Source organism: Elephantulus edwardii, unplaced genomic scaffold (genome assembly GCF_000299155.1).
Source record: "Elephantulus edwardii isolate Elephantulus edwardi_28Jun2011 unplaced genomic scaffold, EleEdw1.0 scaffold00438, whole genome shotgun sequence".
Taxonomy (NCBI): domain Eukaryota; kingdom Metazoa; phylum Chordata; class Mammalia; order Macroscelidea; family Macroscelididae; genus Elephantulus; species Elephantulus edwardii.
Window position 1 is genome coordinate 416,814 of NW_006400188.1, and position 18,244 is coordinate 435,057.

Here is an 18,244-nt window from a genome sequence, read left to right on the forward strand (position 1 = left end):
CACCATTCCGGTTTGCAGAGGGGCGTCCATCTTCTCTTTCAAGCTTGTCGGCGGGAATAACAGCCTGGAGTCCTGGGGAAGGGAAGAGAGGAAAGAGTGCGGGGCCGTCACTCTGGGCCCTCCTGGCTCCGACCGGAAGCTCCGCCCCTGTGTGGCTGCGGCCCCCGAGGGTTTGTAGCAGAGCCGAAGTACCAAAAGGGGCGCTGCCGGACCGGCTGGCCGGCCGTGTCGACATCAGCTTGGGTTTGGGCAAGAGGATGAAGCGGATCGGCTGGCCGCCAGGCTCCTTCACCCCCCAAAGCGGCCTGCCCAGACGTCTCGCTTGTCCAACCCCGCCCTGGGGCCAAAGGGCAGCTGGGCATCTACTGTCAACTGCGGAGCCCAGCCCCCGGCCGCTCCCTCCAGTCCTTCCTGGGTGGGCCCTTCTCCGGCCCACCCTAAGTAGTTGATCAAGCTTGACCAACCAACCCGCTGGGACCCACGCCCTGCAAAGAGCAGGCGCCCCACCCCAAGAAAACAGACCCGCTGGCCATAGGCGGGATAGTCTGTGCTCTTGACTCAGACATGCCTCTGGTTTAACCCTGGAGCCGGAGCAGGACTGATAGGCCAGGACTGATGGACAGTGCTGAGGAAGTCCTAATAGGGCCTCCTGCACAAGGGGTCCAGGGACGTTCAGAGTGCTTTATGCGGGAGATGGCACAGGGTGGTAGCACTTGACTGACAATTGAAAAGTCAGACCTTGTGCCCAGAGAACCTGCGAAAGCACGACCTGGCAACCTGCTCCTAGAAAGATTACAACCAAGAAAACTCTATGGGGCAGTTCAGCTCACACTCGCTGAGTCGAAAAGCCACTCTGAAGGCACCCAGCGACATCAGAAAAGTTCGGTGCGGAGCAGCATCCGGGCTCCCGGAATGATGGCTGGTGGCTATGTTGCTGGAAAAAGGTGTGACCAGGGATGCTGGAAATTTACCGAGAGACAATGAAGAACAGAACCACTGCTGGGAGAAACAGGGCTGGTTCAGCTGTCCGTGGGGTCTCTGGCGTTTGACTGAGGATCTGGGGTGGGGCCAGGGTGCACAGGAAGGGACAGGGATGCTGGAATATTACTGAGACTTGTTTAGGAAGCTTGAAGCTGTTTCTGATGCCGTGAGAGTATTCAAAGTTTGGTTTAGCTACACGTTTTGAAACTTAACTTGGAAAATTCCTGGGAGATGGAATCCCCCTAACGCCCCAGGGCTCACCTGGCTGGCAGTGCAAAAAACACCTGCTTAAACCTGGGGGGATGGGAGCATCAGGAAATCAGGGGTTACCCGGAGTTGAGCGGATATAATATAGTAAAGCCAAGAGAACATCCCCCGAAAGGGCGTCTCCGCAGGGCCACTGCGAAGGCGGACTCACCCATGAGCCACAGATGGGGTCCACTTTTCTCCCACTCTGCTAGCCTTCCGCCGGCGTCCTAGGCGCGGTCCCTTTAAATTATTCACTGCAGGGAGCGCCGTCCCGCCCCCTCCCGCCAAGCAGGGAGGGTGAATTGAAGGCAGCCTTGCTGGGCGGTGCCTTAAAGCCGACGCCTTAAAGGGACAGGAACGCAATGCCCCGCCCACAGTAAAACCCGAGAAAAGGTTTTTTTCCTTCTTTTATTTAATACTCCCACCCCATCCAACCCCAGTGTCCGAGCCGACTGCCCCTCGCACAGCAGGGAGCCGGTCCTTAAAAGCAAACCCTAAAAATAAATAAGCGTAGGTGCCAGGCGTCCAAGGCTAAGGTGCAGGAGCCGTCGGGGGTCAATTCACCAGCAGCGAATGCTCCTCCGAGGTGTCTCTGTACGAGGGGAGGAGAGCAGAGGCTGGCTGGGCCAGCTCCCCGGCACCTGCCCTCCCACCCGTGCCCCCACCGGCCCAGGTCGCACCTGGCGCAGCAGCACAGGAGGCTGCAGGCCGAGCCGCTCCCGCGGCGGAACTTGCCCGACGTGGGGCTGTCCTGGCACTGCGCGATGTACGCCTGCAGCTCGCTCTCCTCCCCAGCGCCCGGGTGCTGGGGGCAGAAGAGGGAAGAGGGAGGGGGTGATGGCGTGACAGAGCTCCCTAAGCCCTCTCCCCCACTCTCCTTCCAGCCTACTGTGCATGGACTGCCCTGCAGACCTTCATGGCTTGTTCCTGCAAGGAGCCCCACTCACAGATCACCGCACACCCCCCCATCCTGGTCCGTGTGGGCCCTCTGCAGTGGACTCGGGAGTTGCTGGGTGTCACAAACAGCTATGTGCTTGACTACTTCGATCTACACTGAGGCACCTCAGAAGAAAGGCCTGGCAATCTGTTTCTGCAAGGTCACGGCTTTGAGAACCCGATGGCAAGTTCTCCTCTGCACACAGGGGGTCATCAGGACTCAGAACTGACTTGATGGCAAGTGACAGCAGCAAGCTTCAGCCCCAGCGCCCAGAGGTGGCCTGACACCCTGGGCCTTCAACCAAGATCTGCGTGAAGCCCAGTAGCGGGGGCAGGGCCTGAGCTGGCGCACCCCGAGAACACACAGCACCCCCCCCCAAGGCTCCACTGGCCCATGACAGGACGCTGGTTGTGGGACAGCTGCCAGTGACAGGGGAAGTTGCAGGCTGAAGTGACTACTGCAGTTGTCAGCTGGGTACACGCTCCCCTCCCAGCCCCCAGCCCCCGGTGCCTTCTCCAAGCCCTCTGGAATGAATTGCAGGCCTTTTCCTTGTCTTTCTCCATGTCCTCTGGGGTCTATAACAGTGCTGTCCAACGGAGTTCTCTGAGATGGAAATATTCCACTGTGCTGTCCAATGTGGCTACCTGGAAGGTCCCTATGTGACTCAAAGGCGTCATAAGCACTAAACTATGATTAAAGGTTGTTGGTTCAAATCCACCAAAAGGAGCCTCAGCACATAAGCCCGGGGACTTGCTTCTAAAATGAAAACCCCATAGAAGAGTTCCACAGTGCATATGTGGGGTCACGTGTACAGCCAGAGGCGACTTCAGAACAATGGGTTAGTCTTTCTTTTTTTAGCCACATTGGCTTTGGGTCACTCTGCTATGCAGATGATGTAAGTGAGGAAATGAATTTTTAACTGTATCCCGCTTTAGCTACAATTAAATTTTAAGTAGGCATATATGACTGGACGCTAGAATTGGACAGCATGTTCTGGAAGCTTTCCCAGACCCACTCCAATGACACAATAAATTTTTGTAACCTTCCACCCTCCCCTCACCCCCAGATCCCTGAAGCCTGCAGGACAAATAGCTTTCCCTGGACCAAACACTGCCCATCCCAGACCACCCACAATACAGAGGGGCTGAGAGGATGGCTCCTGGGGTTACCGAAACTACAGCGGCTTGTTTCCCCATGGGGGAAAACCAACGTAAGATTACCTGTGAGCAGATGCTCTATTGAAAAACCAAAAACTAACAAAACCATCCACGTGACCCTGACAATAAAGCAAACGTGGGAAGGGGATAGGGAAACTGGAATACTGGAAATGGAACCGACGGGATGCAATCAGATAGACACCTTTTGGAAAATGCAACTAATTTCACTCAACAACTGGTAACAGGAAGTGTTACGTGACGACCTAACTTACGGGGTAAACTGTCCCCCAAAACAATAAGACAGGTATTTTGAAAAAGGTCAGAATCGCATTTAAATGAAGGCTGGCCAATGAATGTTGGGAACGAAGGAGAGGGACTGGATGCTCTCAGCCCTGCCTAGCCCCCTCCTCTGGCCTCACGAGTCCCACTGAGAGGCCCCACGTCCTGTCCTTGGGTCTTCTCTTTGCCCCTGAGAGGTCCCCACTGAGAGTTCTCACATCCTGTCCCCAGGTCTTCCCTCCATCCCCTGCTAAGCCATCGCACTGACCTTGATGGTGTCGTAGGCGCCGGTGATGAGCGCGATGAAGAGGCTGAGCACCATGTAGATGAAGAGGCTGATGAAGGAGTAGAGGTAGAGCTGGGAGAAGAGCCAGACCAGGCTGCTGCGGCCCTGCTGCGCCTGCATGGCGGCGAACGTCACGAACATGTCGTCGCCGTTGATGAGCGAGAACAGGCACTCGGACACCATGGACAGCGAGCGGAACTGGGGGGGCAGTGGGGACAGTGAGCCACATCCCAGGGGTCACGCGGGATCATCTGGGGTCATGGCGTCAGTGACAGGCTGGCCGGGGGCATCTGGTGGGGGTGAGGGGAGCCAGGGCACCTTGCGTCCTCGTGGGGGTGGGGGTTCACAGAGCTCCTGGACTCTCTGACCGTGGAGCAGGGGCGGCCGGCGAGGCCCACCTACCTTCACGTGGTAGGGCCCCAGTACGATCCAGCCACAGAAGCAGTAGCCCAGGTAGATGACAGCCACGCAGCAGCAGAAGCGAATCACACTGGGCAGGGCCACCCGCAGCGTCGCGATCAGGATCTGTGTTGGGACAGGGTGGTGAGGGCTGGGGCCACGGAGTACACTGTGGCCACAGAAGCTCATGGGAGCACAGAAGGGACAGGGCTGTGTTGAGGGTCCCGAGGGGACCCCAGGGTAGACTCAAGTGGGTGAAGTTCTGTTCTCAACTAAGTGATGTCCACACAAACACGTGTTGGGGGAGCTCTGGTGGCCTAGTGGCAAGAAGCTGCACTGCAATCCCAGAGATAAGCAGTTCAAATCCACCAGATGCTCTGCCGGAGAAGGAGGGGCCATCTCCTCCTGTACCAGTCAGATCCAATTTGACGGTACACACACACACACACACATAAAATTAAAAAAAACCCCACACACATGTTGGCATTAACCCTGTACAAATGGGTGCAAACCCGGTGGGGCCTCTATTATGTTAATGAGGACTTGTCAGAGAGGGGTGGGGGGTGGGTTGGGCACCACCCAACCCTCATCACTGCACCCACCCAACCCTCATCACTGCTGAAAAGAAAGATTACACACACACACATTTATATTCTATGCACACATACACACATGTCCATCACACATACACACATGTCCATCACACATACACACATGTCCATGCACTCACGTTCATGTATAGCCATGCAAGAACATGCACGCACACACACCCATACACATCTGTGTGCACACAGGCATATGCCACACACAACCATGCACACAAGTCCTTGTCCTCCCGTGCATATATGCACACATGTCCATGTGCAGCCGAGCACATTCATATACACACACCCATGGACATCTGTGTGCATGTCCACACCCCACACGCACGCATGCACATACATGCGTGCGCGTGCGTGCGCACACACGCCCACATTAAACGAAGTCCGTTCCAACGCAGAGCAACCCTGTAACTGAGTTTCCAAGGCTATAAGCCTTTAAAAGACTGGCCCTCTTTCTCCTGCAAATCACCTGGTAGATTCAAATTGCAAACCTTCTGATCAGCAACTTAACACATTCCTCACTCCGCTCCAGGGCTCCTGGGAGATAAGACTGGCAGGAACGAGCATCGACAAACCCGCTCACTGTTCAGAGAACAGACTCCCTCCCCTGGCAACCCTCAAACCCGCAGTCAGAGAGCAGCCTCCCACCCCGGACAATCCTCCGCCCGGTTTCGATGTTTGCCAGGAGGGATGGGTCCTTGGAGAGGGACATCATGCTTGGGAGGGTGGAGGGACAGCGCAGGAGGGGAAGACCCTCTATGAGATGGATTGATTCAGTGACTGGGGTAATTGGGATGGGTGTGTCAGAGGCAGTGCGGTTGGCGCAGGATAGAGCAGGGTTTAGGGCTGTTGTACAGAGGGTCGCTATGAGTCGGAAACGACTCGACGGCACATAACAACAACGATGGTCATGAGCAGAGCACGCCCTCTTCCTCCTGCTGAGCAGCGGGCAGGTTCAGACCACCGACACTTCAGTTAACACTGTGGCTCACAACACTTCATGCCACAAAAAGAAATCTCACTTAACCAAACCCACAGCCATCCAGCCCACGCCGACTCCAGCAGGCGACCCGCCACCACGTTTCCAAGGCTGGAAACAGATCCTGGAAGGAACTGCCTCAGCTCGGAGTGGCTGGGGGCAAGGGTGGGGGGTTCCAACTGCCGAGATCTTTCCGTCAGCAGGCCAACACTTAACCTGCTATGCTACCAGGGCTCCTTGGACAGAGAGAGGCAAGTACAGGAGAGGGACAGACAAGAGCCATGTGAAGACCACCAGCGAGCCGAAGAAGCAGGAATGGCTGCCAGGCTAGACAACCTGCAGCAATGACTGGTCCAGAGACCAGGACGATGCGTCCTCTAAGCCAGCACCCTGAGCACAGACTCCTGGTGTCCTAGCCTGTGACGGGACACACCTCTGTTCTTAAAATCCACCACAGTTAACCTGATTAAACAGGAAGCTTCGGGAGTGATGAGTTAAAAGGGGCAGCAAGAACCTGCAAAAAGAGGGCAGGTACAGTTGCCCGGCTCAGAGGCCATCTGCGCCTGAAGGGTACGTGGAGGAACTGTCCGGTTCATCCCTATGTGTATGTTTCAGCAACGAAAATGGAAACAAGGCAGCCGGACCCCCACTCGTGCCGTTTCTGTTCCATCAGCACTAAAGAAGAGGAGTGAGGCACCGAGGGCGGGAGCTGCCCAGGTGGAGACACGTGTTCACACGTGTGCGTGTGGGGGTCGTCACGTGCACTCGTTCTGGGGCGTGGAGAATGAGGGAGGGACACGGGGGAGGGGCAGCCTCCCTGGGGAACACGTGTGACTGTGGGGATCATCGCGTGCACTCATTTTGGGGTGTGGAGGATCGCGTGCACTCGTTTTGGGGCGTGGAGGATCGCGTGCACTCGTTTTGGGGCGTGGAGAATGAGGGAGGGACACGGGGGAAGGGCAGCCTCCCTGGGGAACACATGTGCCAGTGGGAGTCATTGCGTGCACTCATTTTGGGGCGTGGAGGATGAGGGAGGGATACGGGGAGGCAGTCTCGCTGGGGAACACGCGTGGACGTGACAGTGGGGCCAAGGCTCACATTGTACTTGTGGAAAAAGGTCAGGTAGCGGATGACGCCGACCCAGACGAGCAGCGTCGAGGTGCCCAGGAGAATGCTGCAGACGTCGTAGCTGGCCAGGTTCTGCGGGGGGAGCCGTGTCAGCCCCGCCTGTCCCCTGGGCCGGAGAAGGGGGGCTGGCCCTGGGCCCCCCCGGGTCTGCACAGACCCACCTTGGCTTCGATGCCGATCTTCATGATGGTGCCCGAGATGGTGAGCACGTCGCTGGTCACCAGCAGGATGTACCAGCCATTGACGAACTCCAGCCGCTCCCACAGGCTGATGACGCGACCCCGCTGCCGCCACATGAACCCCACAAACTCCTGCCAAGGTAAAGGTGAAGGCGTGAGTGGAGTCGAGGCTTGTGCCCACCCAGCCCCGTGTCCACGCCCTCCTGGTCCAAGGGCTCACGTTCTGCAGCAGGAAGCCCCGCAAAAGCGAGCGTGCACACAGCAGGAAGGACAGCGAGCAGGTGAGCAGGACCACCACGTCGAACAGGAGCCGGAAGCTGTTGTCTCCTGCAGGAGGGCAAGGTCTGAGCCAGAACAGAGACCTGGGCGACACCTGGGGGCATCGCGGATCTGGGCCAGCCAGAGGGTTTGTGGGCTCCTGTGGGCAGCTCAGGGCCCCTGGCCAGTGCTGGCTGTGGGTTCGTGGGCTTCCCTGGGCAGGTGAGAGGCCCAGGTTAGCGCTGGTCTGAGGCACAAGGCTCAGAGGGCGTGTCACGCAAGTCGGGGCACCAGGTGCTGGCCTGAGATCCAGGTGGGCCATCTCAGGCAGGGTCAAGACTGTGGTCAGTGCTGTTCTGAGCCTTGGGGTGTCTCTTGGAAAGTCAAAAGTCAGCTCTGATTCGAAGCTTGGGGTGCCTCTGGGAAGGCCAGGGCCAGTGCTGATCTGAGCCTTGGGGTGCCTCTGCGAAGGTCAAAGGTTAGTGCTGATTTGAGACTTTTGGGGTGTCTCTGGGAGGGTCAGGACCAAGGTCAGTGCTGATTTGAGACTCTGCGTTGCATTCTGGCAGCACAGGTCTGAGACTTCGGGAGCCTCAGGGCCAACGATCGGGATGGTCTGAGAGCTGCTAGCGTGGAGGACACATGGGGGCATCTCAGGCAGGGCAGGGGCTCACCATGCCCGAAGACGCTGGGGTGCTTACACTCCTGGATATGGGCCTGGGTCTCCAGGCTGATGGGGATCCGTCCACTGTGTGCCTTATTATCAAAGAGGATCTGTGGAATGGGCAGTGAGAGATGCAGAGTAAACCCTGGCTGCCCGCAGTTCCCGGCCCAGCACAATGGGGAGTCCTTGCCCCATCTCTCCCACGATGCCCATGGCAAATGGCCCCCAAGATGCCCTCTAACCAGCCTTCAGGCCTAGAAGAACAACACCTCCAGGCCCTGACCCCCAGGTCCCCGATCGGTCCCTCCTGCTCCCCAGCTCACCAGGACGCTGAAGGTGTAGCAGTCTGGGATCTCGTTGTTGATGAGGCTCTGCAGGTTGATGGTCTTCAGCTGGAAGTGGACGGTGACGTTGATCAGCCTGGGGGGGGGAGGCTCGGGTGAGGGCGGCAGTGCCCCGCCAGTCCCTTCCTGGCCCAGCATGCCAGCACCCCACCCCAGGCTGCCTCTGCAGTCAGCGGAGAAGCGGACAAGCGGCTGGCCTCAGCACAGGGGCCTCAGCCTCCGCCCTGTGGGGGGAAGTGGCTGCCAGCAGCAGGGCCTCCCTCAGTGTCCTGCCCGCCTCCCCTGGAGCAGCCCCAAGCAGGCGGTACTTGTGGAACTTGAGTGTGAGGTTCCTGTAACTGGAGCTGCCATCTGAGAGGGTGAGGTCCTCAGTGGGAGGCAGAGGGGATGGCTCAGGGGGGTCCACCCGGATGCAGTCTGAAGACAGGCAGTCAGAGGGGTCTCAGGGGACAGGGAAGGGCAGAGGCTCCCCAGTCCCCACCAGCCCCTCCCTGCTTCGCTTCCCACTGCACGTAAAGCCTTGTTGCTGGTTTTCTTCCACCCTCCTGGTCACCAATGACAGTCTATCTGACTCTCCACCTGAGTCAGATCCCTGATCCGGCACCTGATGGATCCCCAAACGCTTAGAGAGTTTATGACATTGATAAGGGCAAGAGGACAGCCAGGGAACTCTGGTGGCCTAATGATAAGAAGTTGTGCTGCCAACCCAAAGGCAGGCAGGTCAAATCCGCAAGTCATGCCCCAGGAGAAAGGTGGGTAATCTGTGCGATTTGGCAACCTCCAAAAACCCACTGGAGGGTCAGCTATGACTCAGTTCTGACTTTATAGCGCACACCACCACCACAAGGAGAGTCAGGAATAGAAGGAGGAACAAACCTTATGTCCATAAGGTTAAACTGCCTCCTTTACCATGAGACCAGACTGGTTTGTGTCCAGCTATAAGACTGAATGAGTAGAATCCTCATGAAAAGGGGGAGAATACACAACAGAATTTTAAAGTCTCATGGAATCTAGCCTTTCTGGAATCATGGAGGCTGAATGAACTCCTGAAAACATCACCCTGAGAGAAATCTTCAAACTATAAACCACAAAAAACATTTCCTGAAGTCTTCTTAAAATCACAGTTTAAGGGGAGCTCTGGTGGCCTAGTGGCAAGAAGCTGCACTGCAATCCCAAAGGTACACGGTTTGAATCCACCAGATGCTCTGCCGGGGAAGGAGGGACAATCTCCTCCTGTACCAGTCAGATCTGATTTGACAGTATACACACACACACACAACAATAAAATAATAATAATAAATTTTTTTAAAAAAACACCAAAAAAACAAAACCGTAGTTTACCTTCATCTGCAAATAACGTCAGCCTTGAACATCATGTTCTTTTAATAACTCTCTGCAAAGGACTGAACTGACATCAGCTAATCAAAAGACTGGAGAGGAAACATCTGGGGCAGTCAGGAAGGGAAGGCAAGCATGGCTGCACGAGCCCCAGGAGGCCATCAGTGCCACAGGACTGAACAGAAGACTGCACTGGGGCAAGCTCAGTTTTCGAAAGGAACACACAAAGGGAGCTCTGGTGGGCAGTGGCAAGAAGCTGCACTGCAATCCCAGAGGTATGCGGTTCGAATCCACCAGATGCTCTGTTGGAGAAGGAGGGGCAATCTCCTCCTGTACCAGTCAGATCCCATTTGACACACACAAAAAAATAATAAAAATTTTAAAAAAAAAACAACACACACAATGGTCTCTTCATACAGAGCTCTGGTGGGGCAGTGGTTAAGTGCTAGCCAAAGGTCAGTCATTTGGACCCAACAGCCACTCAGCAGGAAAGCGGGAAGGCAGCTGGATAAAACCTCCAGCAGGTTTTGAGGCTGCAAATCGCACAGGAGGAGACTGCTCATTTTTCTCCCAAAGACCAGATGGTGGATTAGAACTGCCTGCCTTTGGGTTGGCGGAACAATTCTTTAGCCGCTAGGCTCATAAGGATTTCTAGCCTGGGGAACCAACCCCTGAGGTCATGGTACTCTACGCTGTACTGACAGATGTAGCTACAAATTGGAATCAACTCAATGGCTCTGTGTGTATCTGTGTATGGGGGTGTGTGCTCCCCGTGTGTTGGAAACCTGTATGTATGCATGTTGTTGTTATTGTTGTTGTTGAGTACCACCGAGTCGGAACTGACCCACAGTTGACTCTCCAAGTGGGTTTTCAGGGGCAGTAAATTGCACGGGAGGAAACTGCCCATCTTTCCCCAAAATATCAGCTGGTAGGTTCGAACTGTGTACCTCATAGTACAGTTCCTCACCACTAAGCACCAGAGCTCCTTAGGTGTGCAGACAATCATCAGTCTTCACAGTGAGCTCCAGGCAGATCTAGGATTTCAATCGACCTGGGCCCACTCACCAGTGATGACCACAGGGTCAATGTCGAAGGTGTCATTGGCCGGGTCCACGTGGCCATGGCGGTAGTAGTGTTGGCAGATGGCCAGTGCTGAGCCGTTGGCTCCAGGGCCTCCTCCGCCCTGCACATAGGCATACCGGCCCAGCGACACGTTGGGAAGCAGCAGGTACTGGAGGCAGAGGTAAGTGGGCTCAGTTAGCCTCCCACTCTCTCTCCCATCCTGAGCCTGCCTGCCCACCCACCTCTGCTGCCGGCACCTGGTCCACGGCGTGGAAGATGGCCTGGTAGAGCTGCTCCCGGGTGTAGGCGGCGAAGGTGTCATCCGCGCCGTCTGTGTAGCCCAGCAGGAAGAGGTGCCGGAAGGCAATGGTGTTCTCCTCCCGGAAGGTCACTGCCAGCTGGTTGCTGAGTCCAAACAGGATGAGCTGGTGGGAGGGGCAGGTGAGGTCACCGCCAGGAGTTCAAAACTCACAGGTAGGGCAGTCTCGCTTGGGGCAGGAGCAGAGGACAAGGAAAGGGCAGGTCTTAAAGACGTCCAGTGGGGCTTGGAGGTAGGGCCCTCCAAGCACAGGGGGCCTCGAAATCCTTTGTGTTGACATCTGGTTAAGCATGCCTTGCCCTCATCCTCCAGCCCTATTTCCACAAGGGCACAGGCCATATCTGCCATCCCCCGATTATCTCCCCAGTGGGCGCTCAAATATCTGACAACAGGCCTGCCAAGTTGGGGGCCACTGCGTTGATTTCGACCTTGTGGCAGGACAGAACTGCCCCCAGCATCTTCCTGGCCATGATGTACACTGAAGCACACTGCCAGGCCTGTCTCCTAAGAAGCTATAGAGTGAGTTTGAACCACCAAACTTGTGCTCAGCAGCTAGGTGATTCATTGATGCATCATTAGGGTTCCTGCGCTAATAGACTCTAATGCTTATTAAACTGGTTACCAGAACATTTAACAAATTTGCTAATCCAAGCAGGCAGAGAAAGTACCATTATTTTGCTGGGTGTGTGCAGCAGGGTGGAAGGGACAGAGCTGTAACAGTATGTCCAGAAAGTCCCTGGGTGGTGCAAACTGTTAACACATTCAGCTGCTAACCGAAGGTAGCCAATTCAAGTCTGCCCAGAGATGCATCAGAAGAAAGGCCTGGCAATCTATCTTGTTAAAAGCATGGAAACCCTACAGAACCCAGTCCTACTCTGACACACACCTGGTCACCTTGAGTTGAATCAACTCAGTGGTAACTTATCCTTCTACCATACCCAGAGTCCTAGCACCAGACAGAAAGTTTATCAAGGGTGTAGTGGGTGTGAGTCACCTGGGGGCCCACCAGGTCAAGCACAGGAGAGGACCTGTTATCTGCTCAACCACTGACTCAGATCTCTTGGCCAATATAGTGTCAGAAACCAGGGTTCAAATCCCAGCTTGCCACATTCAATTGCTGTGTGACTTAGGACAAGATGCTAAACCTCTCTGAGCCTCAGGTGCCTCTTGAACAAAATAGAGGTGAGATGCTGCATGTACTTTTATTGCAGCTGCAGACTTGGGAGTCCTAGTCATTACAGCCGCTGTCACTGCTTTTACAAGGCTGTGGGCTGGGACTACTCTCCCACTGCAAGACTCCCCCGTGGAGGAGAGCAGGGGCCACAGGAGGCGCTCTGCTGGGGCCCCTGCCCAGCTGGGCCTCACCTGCACAGTCACCACCAGAATCTTCACCACTTGCAGCATCAGCTTGAAGGGCTTACGACCCTTGGCCCGGAATTTGTCACAGGGGCTCATGAAGAAGTACTTGAGACGGCGGCGGAGGTCTTCCTCTTCCTGGGGGGTCGGCAGGGCCGGGGAATTCCCTGCCTGGGTCCCATAGCCAGGGCTGGGGGTCAGGAGCCGCTCAGTCTCTATGGGAATGAGGGAAAGCTGTAAGGATTAGGCACAGCAGCCTGACCGGCTAGGGGTTCAGTGCTTTCCTCAGAGCCCCAGAGTCCAGCCCCAGAAGAATGTGGAGAAGCCCCCCAAAAAATCTAGAAAACTTATAGCCTTTGGGGACTATGTTGTAGAGCCCCTGGGTGGTACCAACAGTTAACACTAGAAGGCACTTCTCAAGAAAGACCTGGCAATCCACTTCCAAAAAGCCAGCCACTGGAAACCCTGCGGAGCACAATTCTACTCTGAGGCAAGTGGGGTCACTGCTGGGACCTGGAGTGGACACAACAGCAATTGCTGGTGGGGGTGGCGGTGAGGACAGACTGTTCAGAGGTTGAGAGCTGGTGTCTGAAGTCAGAAAGGCCATGTTGATTCCCGACTCTGAAGCTCATGAGCCTAGATAGGGCACTCTAGCTTCAGCCTCCTCATCTGTAAAATGGGGGCAATAATCACTTCTCCTGCGGAAACTGGTGCTTACAAAGCACTGATTGGGGGGGGGCGGGTATGCAGAGAAAAAGGAGGAATATTCCTTAACATTCCATTGTGGATCTGTGCAACTCTCCCAGGACACACAGGGCTCCAGGTCTAGCCTGACTCTGGCCTCCAGGCATAAGCAGAGCTGATTTCACATTCCAGTTTATCCTGGATCAACATCCGTAGATTCATCTTCCTACTCATCATGACGAGTGATTGAACAAATAAGGAAACGCAATTGCCAGTGCTTTCATGGCTGCTAGTCCAGCACTGCCTAGATACTATTTTATGAGCTAATCCAGCAACAGCATTAATGACAGTGACGCCTGCAAATCAAAGAACTCTGAAACTGAACCCTCGGTCTGCCACTTGCCAGCATGGTCATTGCCAAAACTCTTAGGCCTCAGTCTCTCTACATAGTTTCTCTAACTGAAAAATGGAAATTAAAGTCTACAGTTGAGGGTGAGGCTCAGCGCCCCTCAGTAATTTTGTTGCAAAGAGATGCTCCAGTTTGTTCGTGCTGGCTTCCTGCAGTCTGACAAAGCTAAGAGGAGGAGCCGAGGTTTCGGCAACAGCTTGGGTCACAGCTGGTCGAGCAGCCAGCCCTGAACTGTCCCTGACACACCCCCGTTGGAGAACCCTGCTTTATTCCAGGGCCTGACCCAGAGGCAGGCATGACAGCGGGCACTGTCAGAACCTGTCCTGCAGGGCTGCTGGCCCGGCTCTCGGGAGCCTGAAGGCTAGTGTGCTGGTTGTTTATAACAAGGCTGAGATTCCAAATGTTTGGAGAGATAAGATTGGAGTTAGCCGTCTAAGGTCAAAGACGCATCCCCACTGCTCCCGCTGGGTTCTGGGAAGCTGAGCATTTGCCTGCAAGATCAGGCGGATGCAGAAGGGAAGCCCGGGATGGAGAAGCCGGAGCCTGGCGCCTGGGCGCGGGGAAAGCTGAGCAACCACTGCCTAGGTTCAGACCCAAAATCCCGGGAGCCCGAGCGCCCGCCCGCCACCTGCACTCGGGCCGCGGCGCCGCCAGGGCCTCACCTGAGCCGCGCCGGCCCGCGGGAGCAGCCATGCCGGGCCGGGGAGCGCGGGGCGCCGGCGGGCGCGGCGGGGCAGCCAGGGGTCGAGCCCGGCGCGGTCACCGCGGCCTCGCTCCTCCCGGCGCGGCTTCAAACCCTCCCGAGTCAGCTGACCGGGACCGCTGTCACGTGACCAGGGCGCCCTAGAGAGCACGTGACTCCGCGTGGCCCCGCCTCCCGCGCCGCGGCGACCCCTAGCGGAATAGCACGCGTGCGCAGCTGGGAGTGCGACTGCAGGTCCACCAGGAGCCCGGCGCGGGCAGTGAGTGTGGCCTGGGAGCGGGCTGGCTGTAAGCGTGACCTTGTTCAGCAGCCGCCGAGGCCGCCCTGGCTTCCCGTCGGGTCCCGCGAGCCATGCCAGCCTCGTGACTTCCATGTCCAGTGCTTGACCCTTTGCCCTCAGCGGTGTCCGATGATGACCCCGTGTCCCCATCTCAGAGCTGGCCCCGCCTTCCTCCCAGAAACAGGGTGAAGGGCCACATCCTCGCTCCCCCCTCCCTTTTTCCCTAATCAGTAAATCCTGTTCCATTCCCTAATTATATCCCAAATACGATTGATTGCTTATCTCCCGGTCTAAAGCTGTCCAATGTTTCTCATCTGGACTTTTGAACCAGGCTCTTCCCTGGTTTCTACGGCTCCCTCTCTCGCCTTCTGTGTCCCCAAACTCCCATCCAGCAGCTAGAAGGTACTTCAAAGACCAACTCAGCACAATTTTCTTTTTTAATTAAGAAAATAATTCAGGCCAGAACTGGCCAGTGCCTTCCCTTTGCTCTGATGACCACTGAACTCCCCACCACCCATCCCTAGACTACCAAGAAGACCACAGTGGTCTGACCTCCGCTACTCTCCTGTCTCATTTCCCCTGGCTCCAGGGATCTTTGTACACTCTTGCCCCTGGAATGCAATGCATTATGGACACACCCTCTGAATGGGAGTGTGGCTTTTTAACTTTGGAATTCCCAGCCATCCCCTCAATGTCTTTCAACACATCCCTTAAGCTTTTAGAGCCTCTTTGCTTATTTTTGAGATGAGGATAAGTCATCGCCTTAGGGGCTGGTGAGTGAAACGATTATGTAAGAAGAGTATGTGGCTGAGTAGATAGATAGTCCTAGTTCTTAAGTTGGTGAGTGTTGTTATTTTGTACCGTTGAGTCATAACGGACCCATAGCTGACACTCTTACGGGTTTCCAGAGGCAGTTAATTGTCAGGGAAGAGATTGCCCATTGTTCTCTGCCTGCAGCTGGTGCATTGGAACTGTGTATCTTGGGGACTGCAGTGCAGCTTCTAACCACCAGGCCACCAGAGCGCCCTCTGTTAGTGGATAGGTGAGTACAACCCGTCCTGTTATGCTGTGTCTTGACTGTCCCATCTCCTGTGAAGATGTTTACATCATACAGTGATATCTGTCTCCTTCTGCTGTTTACCAGGCATCCTGCTGAGATACCGTCTCTCATGCCCAGCAGATGTTTGTTGAAGGTGTAAACCAGCAAGCTCCCGTGTCCAGCAGGGTCTCAATAAGATGGCCTTTGAAAGGCAAGGGGTAGGTGAAGGGAGCTAGCCTGGTGGCCTCGCAGGCTGCAAACATGCCCAAGTAAAAAGTATGCCACTGTAAGAGTTATTCCTGTGCTGGTGGCCGTCCCAAGTGACTGTGGCTGTGTGGAATGGCTACAGGGAGCAGACTCTGTTCAGGTCACCTGAGAGGTGAGCTTCCTCTTGAGACAGGTCTGGAGGGAGCAGAGTGGTGACTGCAGGGTGGGCCAGCTAGACAGATGTGGCTCTGGGCAAGAAGAGGAAAGGGGGCCACTGGTTGGGCCAGACCATACTCCCATATCTCCTGGGCAGGGGCCTTGCATAGAGTGGGGTGGTGGGAGCTGAGAAAGAGCAGCAGGTGAAGGAAGACAGAGCCAGTAGGCAGTGAAGGACTTTACTAGCTGCACGACACACAACTTCCCCAGGCGCTTTGGAAGTCCACTTCAGCCATCTGGCCCCAGCAGTGCCCCTGGCTCCCGTGCCCACTCGGGACTCTCACCTGCAGGGATGGATGGACTGACAGTGTCACGGATGGGAGAGCTGGGGTCAGGGTGGGACTCGGGGTTCGGCTCGGCTTCGTGATCAGACTTGGGGTCAGAAGATGGGACAGGCTCCGGACTGGGGGTAGTTGGGGAGCCGGGGCTGCTTTTGTGGCTGGGATCGGGGAGAGAGCCCAGTGTGGTGCCAAGGTCAGGGCCAAGGTCAGAGGTGAGCACGGAGGCCGCTTCAGGATCCAGGAGGGAGACTTGATCGGATCTCAGCACGGGCACGGGGCTCAGGCCCAGACCAGCGGCCGCTGCCGCGGCAGCTGCCGCCGCTGCCGCCGCGCCCTCATGCACGCGCTTGTGCTTGGTGAGGCTGGACGCCTGGCCGAAGGCCTTGCCGCAGAGCTGGCAGCGGTAGGGGCGCTCGCCCGAGTGCACGTGCAGATGCTGCAGCAGCGCCGAGCTCTGGCCGAAGGCCTTGGAGCAGTGCGGGCAGGCGTAGGGCCGCTCGCCCGTGTGGATGCGCAGGTGGTGCTGCAGGTTGGAGCTCTGGCCGAAGGCCTTGCCGCAGTGCGGGCAGCGGTAGGGGCGCTCGGCCGTGTGCGTGCGCTGGTGCTGCAGCAGCGCCGAGCTCTGGCCGAAGGCCTTGCCGCACTGCGGGCAGGGGTAGGGCCGCTCGCCCGTGTGCGTGCGCAGGTGCTTGAGCAGCGCCGAGCCCTGGCCGAAGCCCTTGGCGCACACGGGGCACTTGTGGGGCCGCGGGCCGCCGTGCGTGCGCAGGTGCTGCGCCAGCAGCGAGCCGTGGCCGAAGGCCTTGCCGCACACGGGGCAGTGGTGCGGCTTCTCGCCGCTGTGGCTGCTGCGGTGCTTGAGCAGCGTGGAGCGCCAGCCGAAGGCCTTGCCGCAGGCCGCGCACTGGTAGGGCCGCGCGCCCGTGTGGATGCCGCGGTGCTGGGCCAGCGTGGCGCCGTGGCTGAAGGACTTACCGCAGTCGGGGCAGCGGTAGGGCTTCTCGCCGCTGTGGGTGCGGCGGTGCTGGCTCAGACCCGAGCTGCGGCGGAAGGCGCGCCCGCAATCCGGGCAGGAGAAGGGCCGCGGCGGGCTGGCGGGGGCGGGGGGCACCGCGGGGCCGGTGGGCAGGACCTCGGGGGTGGCAGTGAGGCTGGAGGGCAGGGGGTCCAGGTCGGGGACGTCGCTGTTAGGGTCGAGAACCAGGGGGACGGGACCGATGACGTCTGGATCAAGGTCTGAACTTGCAGACGTGGGGTCGAGATCTTGAGGTTCCGAGTCACAGTTCCCCAAACTGGAGCCCGGAGCGGATTCCGCACCAGGTTCCAGTTCTTGGGAGGCGGACTCAAGATCTTCGCAGCTGGGGTCCACGTCTTCTTCGGAGACAGTGTTGAGGTCTTTTGGGTGAGGCTCTGGGTCTTCAGAAACAGGGTCCAGGTCTTCACGGTTGGCGTTCTGGTCCTCAGAATCAGAATCAAGTTCCTCATAAACAGGACTGAGGCCTTTGTGGCCTGGGTTCCGGACCAGGACTGAGCGCCGCATTTCAGGCTTCGAGGTGTTGGTCACTTCAGGGACAGGATCTACAGGGTGAGGAGAGGGTGGATGGAGCTTGCTGGAGAACCAAATGCAAACCGAACCCATGTGTGGTGGAATCAACATCCACTCACAGTGACCCCGTGTGTGCTCAGAGTAAGGGCCTACTCCTTGCAGGCCTTTCAGAAACAGGTCACCTGGCCCCTGTTCCGTGGCACCACTGGACAGGTTCAGACTGACAACCTTTCAGTTACCATATGTGCCACGCTGAGATTTCTTTGGCAAAGAGTGGGTCTCTTTTGGCATCTGGGCAGGGACTGGAAAGAAAGGGTGTTGGGCCACATTCTAAACTCCACTACTGAAAACCCATGGCTCCT

At 56.8% G+C, this 18,244-nt stretch overlaps 2 protein-coding genes across 2 annotated transcripts; both read right to left on the reverse strand.

Annotated features, from left to right (window-relative positions):
• Positions 1 to 1,785: 1,785 nt before the first annotated feature.
• MCOLN1 (mucolipin 1) lies at positions 1,786 to 14,442 on the reverse strand. The gene is made up of 14 exons (XM_006902666.1): positions 14,273 to 14,442; positions 12,527 to 12,732; positions 11,100 to 11,267; positions 10,846 to 11,011; positions 8,751 to 8,859; positions 8,422 to 8,518; positions 8,109 to 8,208; positions 7,397 to 7,503; positions 7,159 to 7,308; positions 6,968 to 7,069; positions 4,292 to 4,414; positions 3,872 to 4,087; positions 1,911 to 2,035; positions 1,786 to 1,822 (listed from the first exon to the last, which is right to left on the reverse strand). Exons 1-14 carry the CDS (start codon positions 14,301 to 14,303, stop codon positions 1,786 to 1,788), a joined length of 1,737 nt encoding a protein of 578 aa, XP_006902728.1. The 5' UTR covers positions 14,304 to 14,442.
• A 1,841-nt stretch (positions 14,443 to 16,283) lies between these two features.
• ZNF358 (zinc finger protein 358) lies at positions 16,284 to 17,876 on the reverse strand. The gene has a single exon (XM_006902667.1). It carries the CDS (start codon positions 17,874 to 17,876, stop codon positions 16,284 to 16,286), a length of 1,593 nt encoding a protein of 530 aa, XP_006902729.1.
• Positions 17,877 to 18,244: the final 368 nt, after the last annotated feature.

What these genes read in the sequence shown, in the direction of transcription:
- MCOLN1 (XM_006902666.1), bottom strand. Translation starts at nt 14,303, where the DNA reads ATGGCTGCTCCCGCGGGCCGGCGCGGCTCAG. An exon ending in TCTTCCACGCCGTGGACCAG is followed by an intron (nt 11,012 to 11,099) that starts GTGCCGGCAGCA and finishes CTCTGCCTCCAG; the next exon opens with TACCTGCTGCTTCCCAACGT. An exon ending in TGACCCTGTGGTCATCACTG is followed by an intron (nt 8,860 to 10,845) that starts GTGAGTGGGCCC and finishes GCCTGTCTTCAG; the next exon opens with ACTGCATCCGGGTGGACCCC.
- ZNF358 (XM_006902667.1), bottom strand. Translation starts at nt 17,876, where the DNA reads ATGCGGCGCTCAGTCCTGGTCCGGAACCCAGGCCACAAAGGCCTCAGT.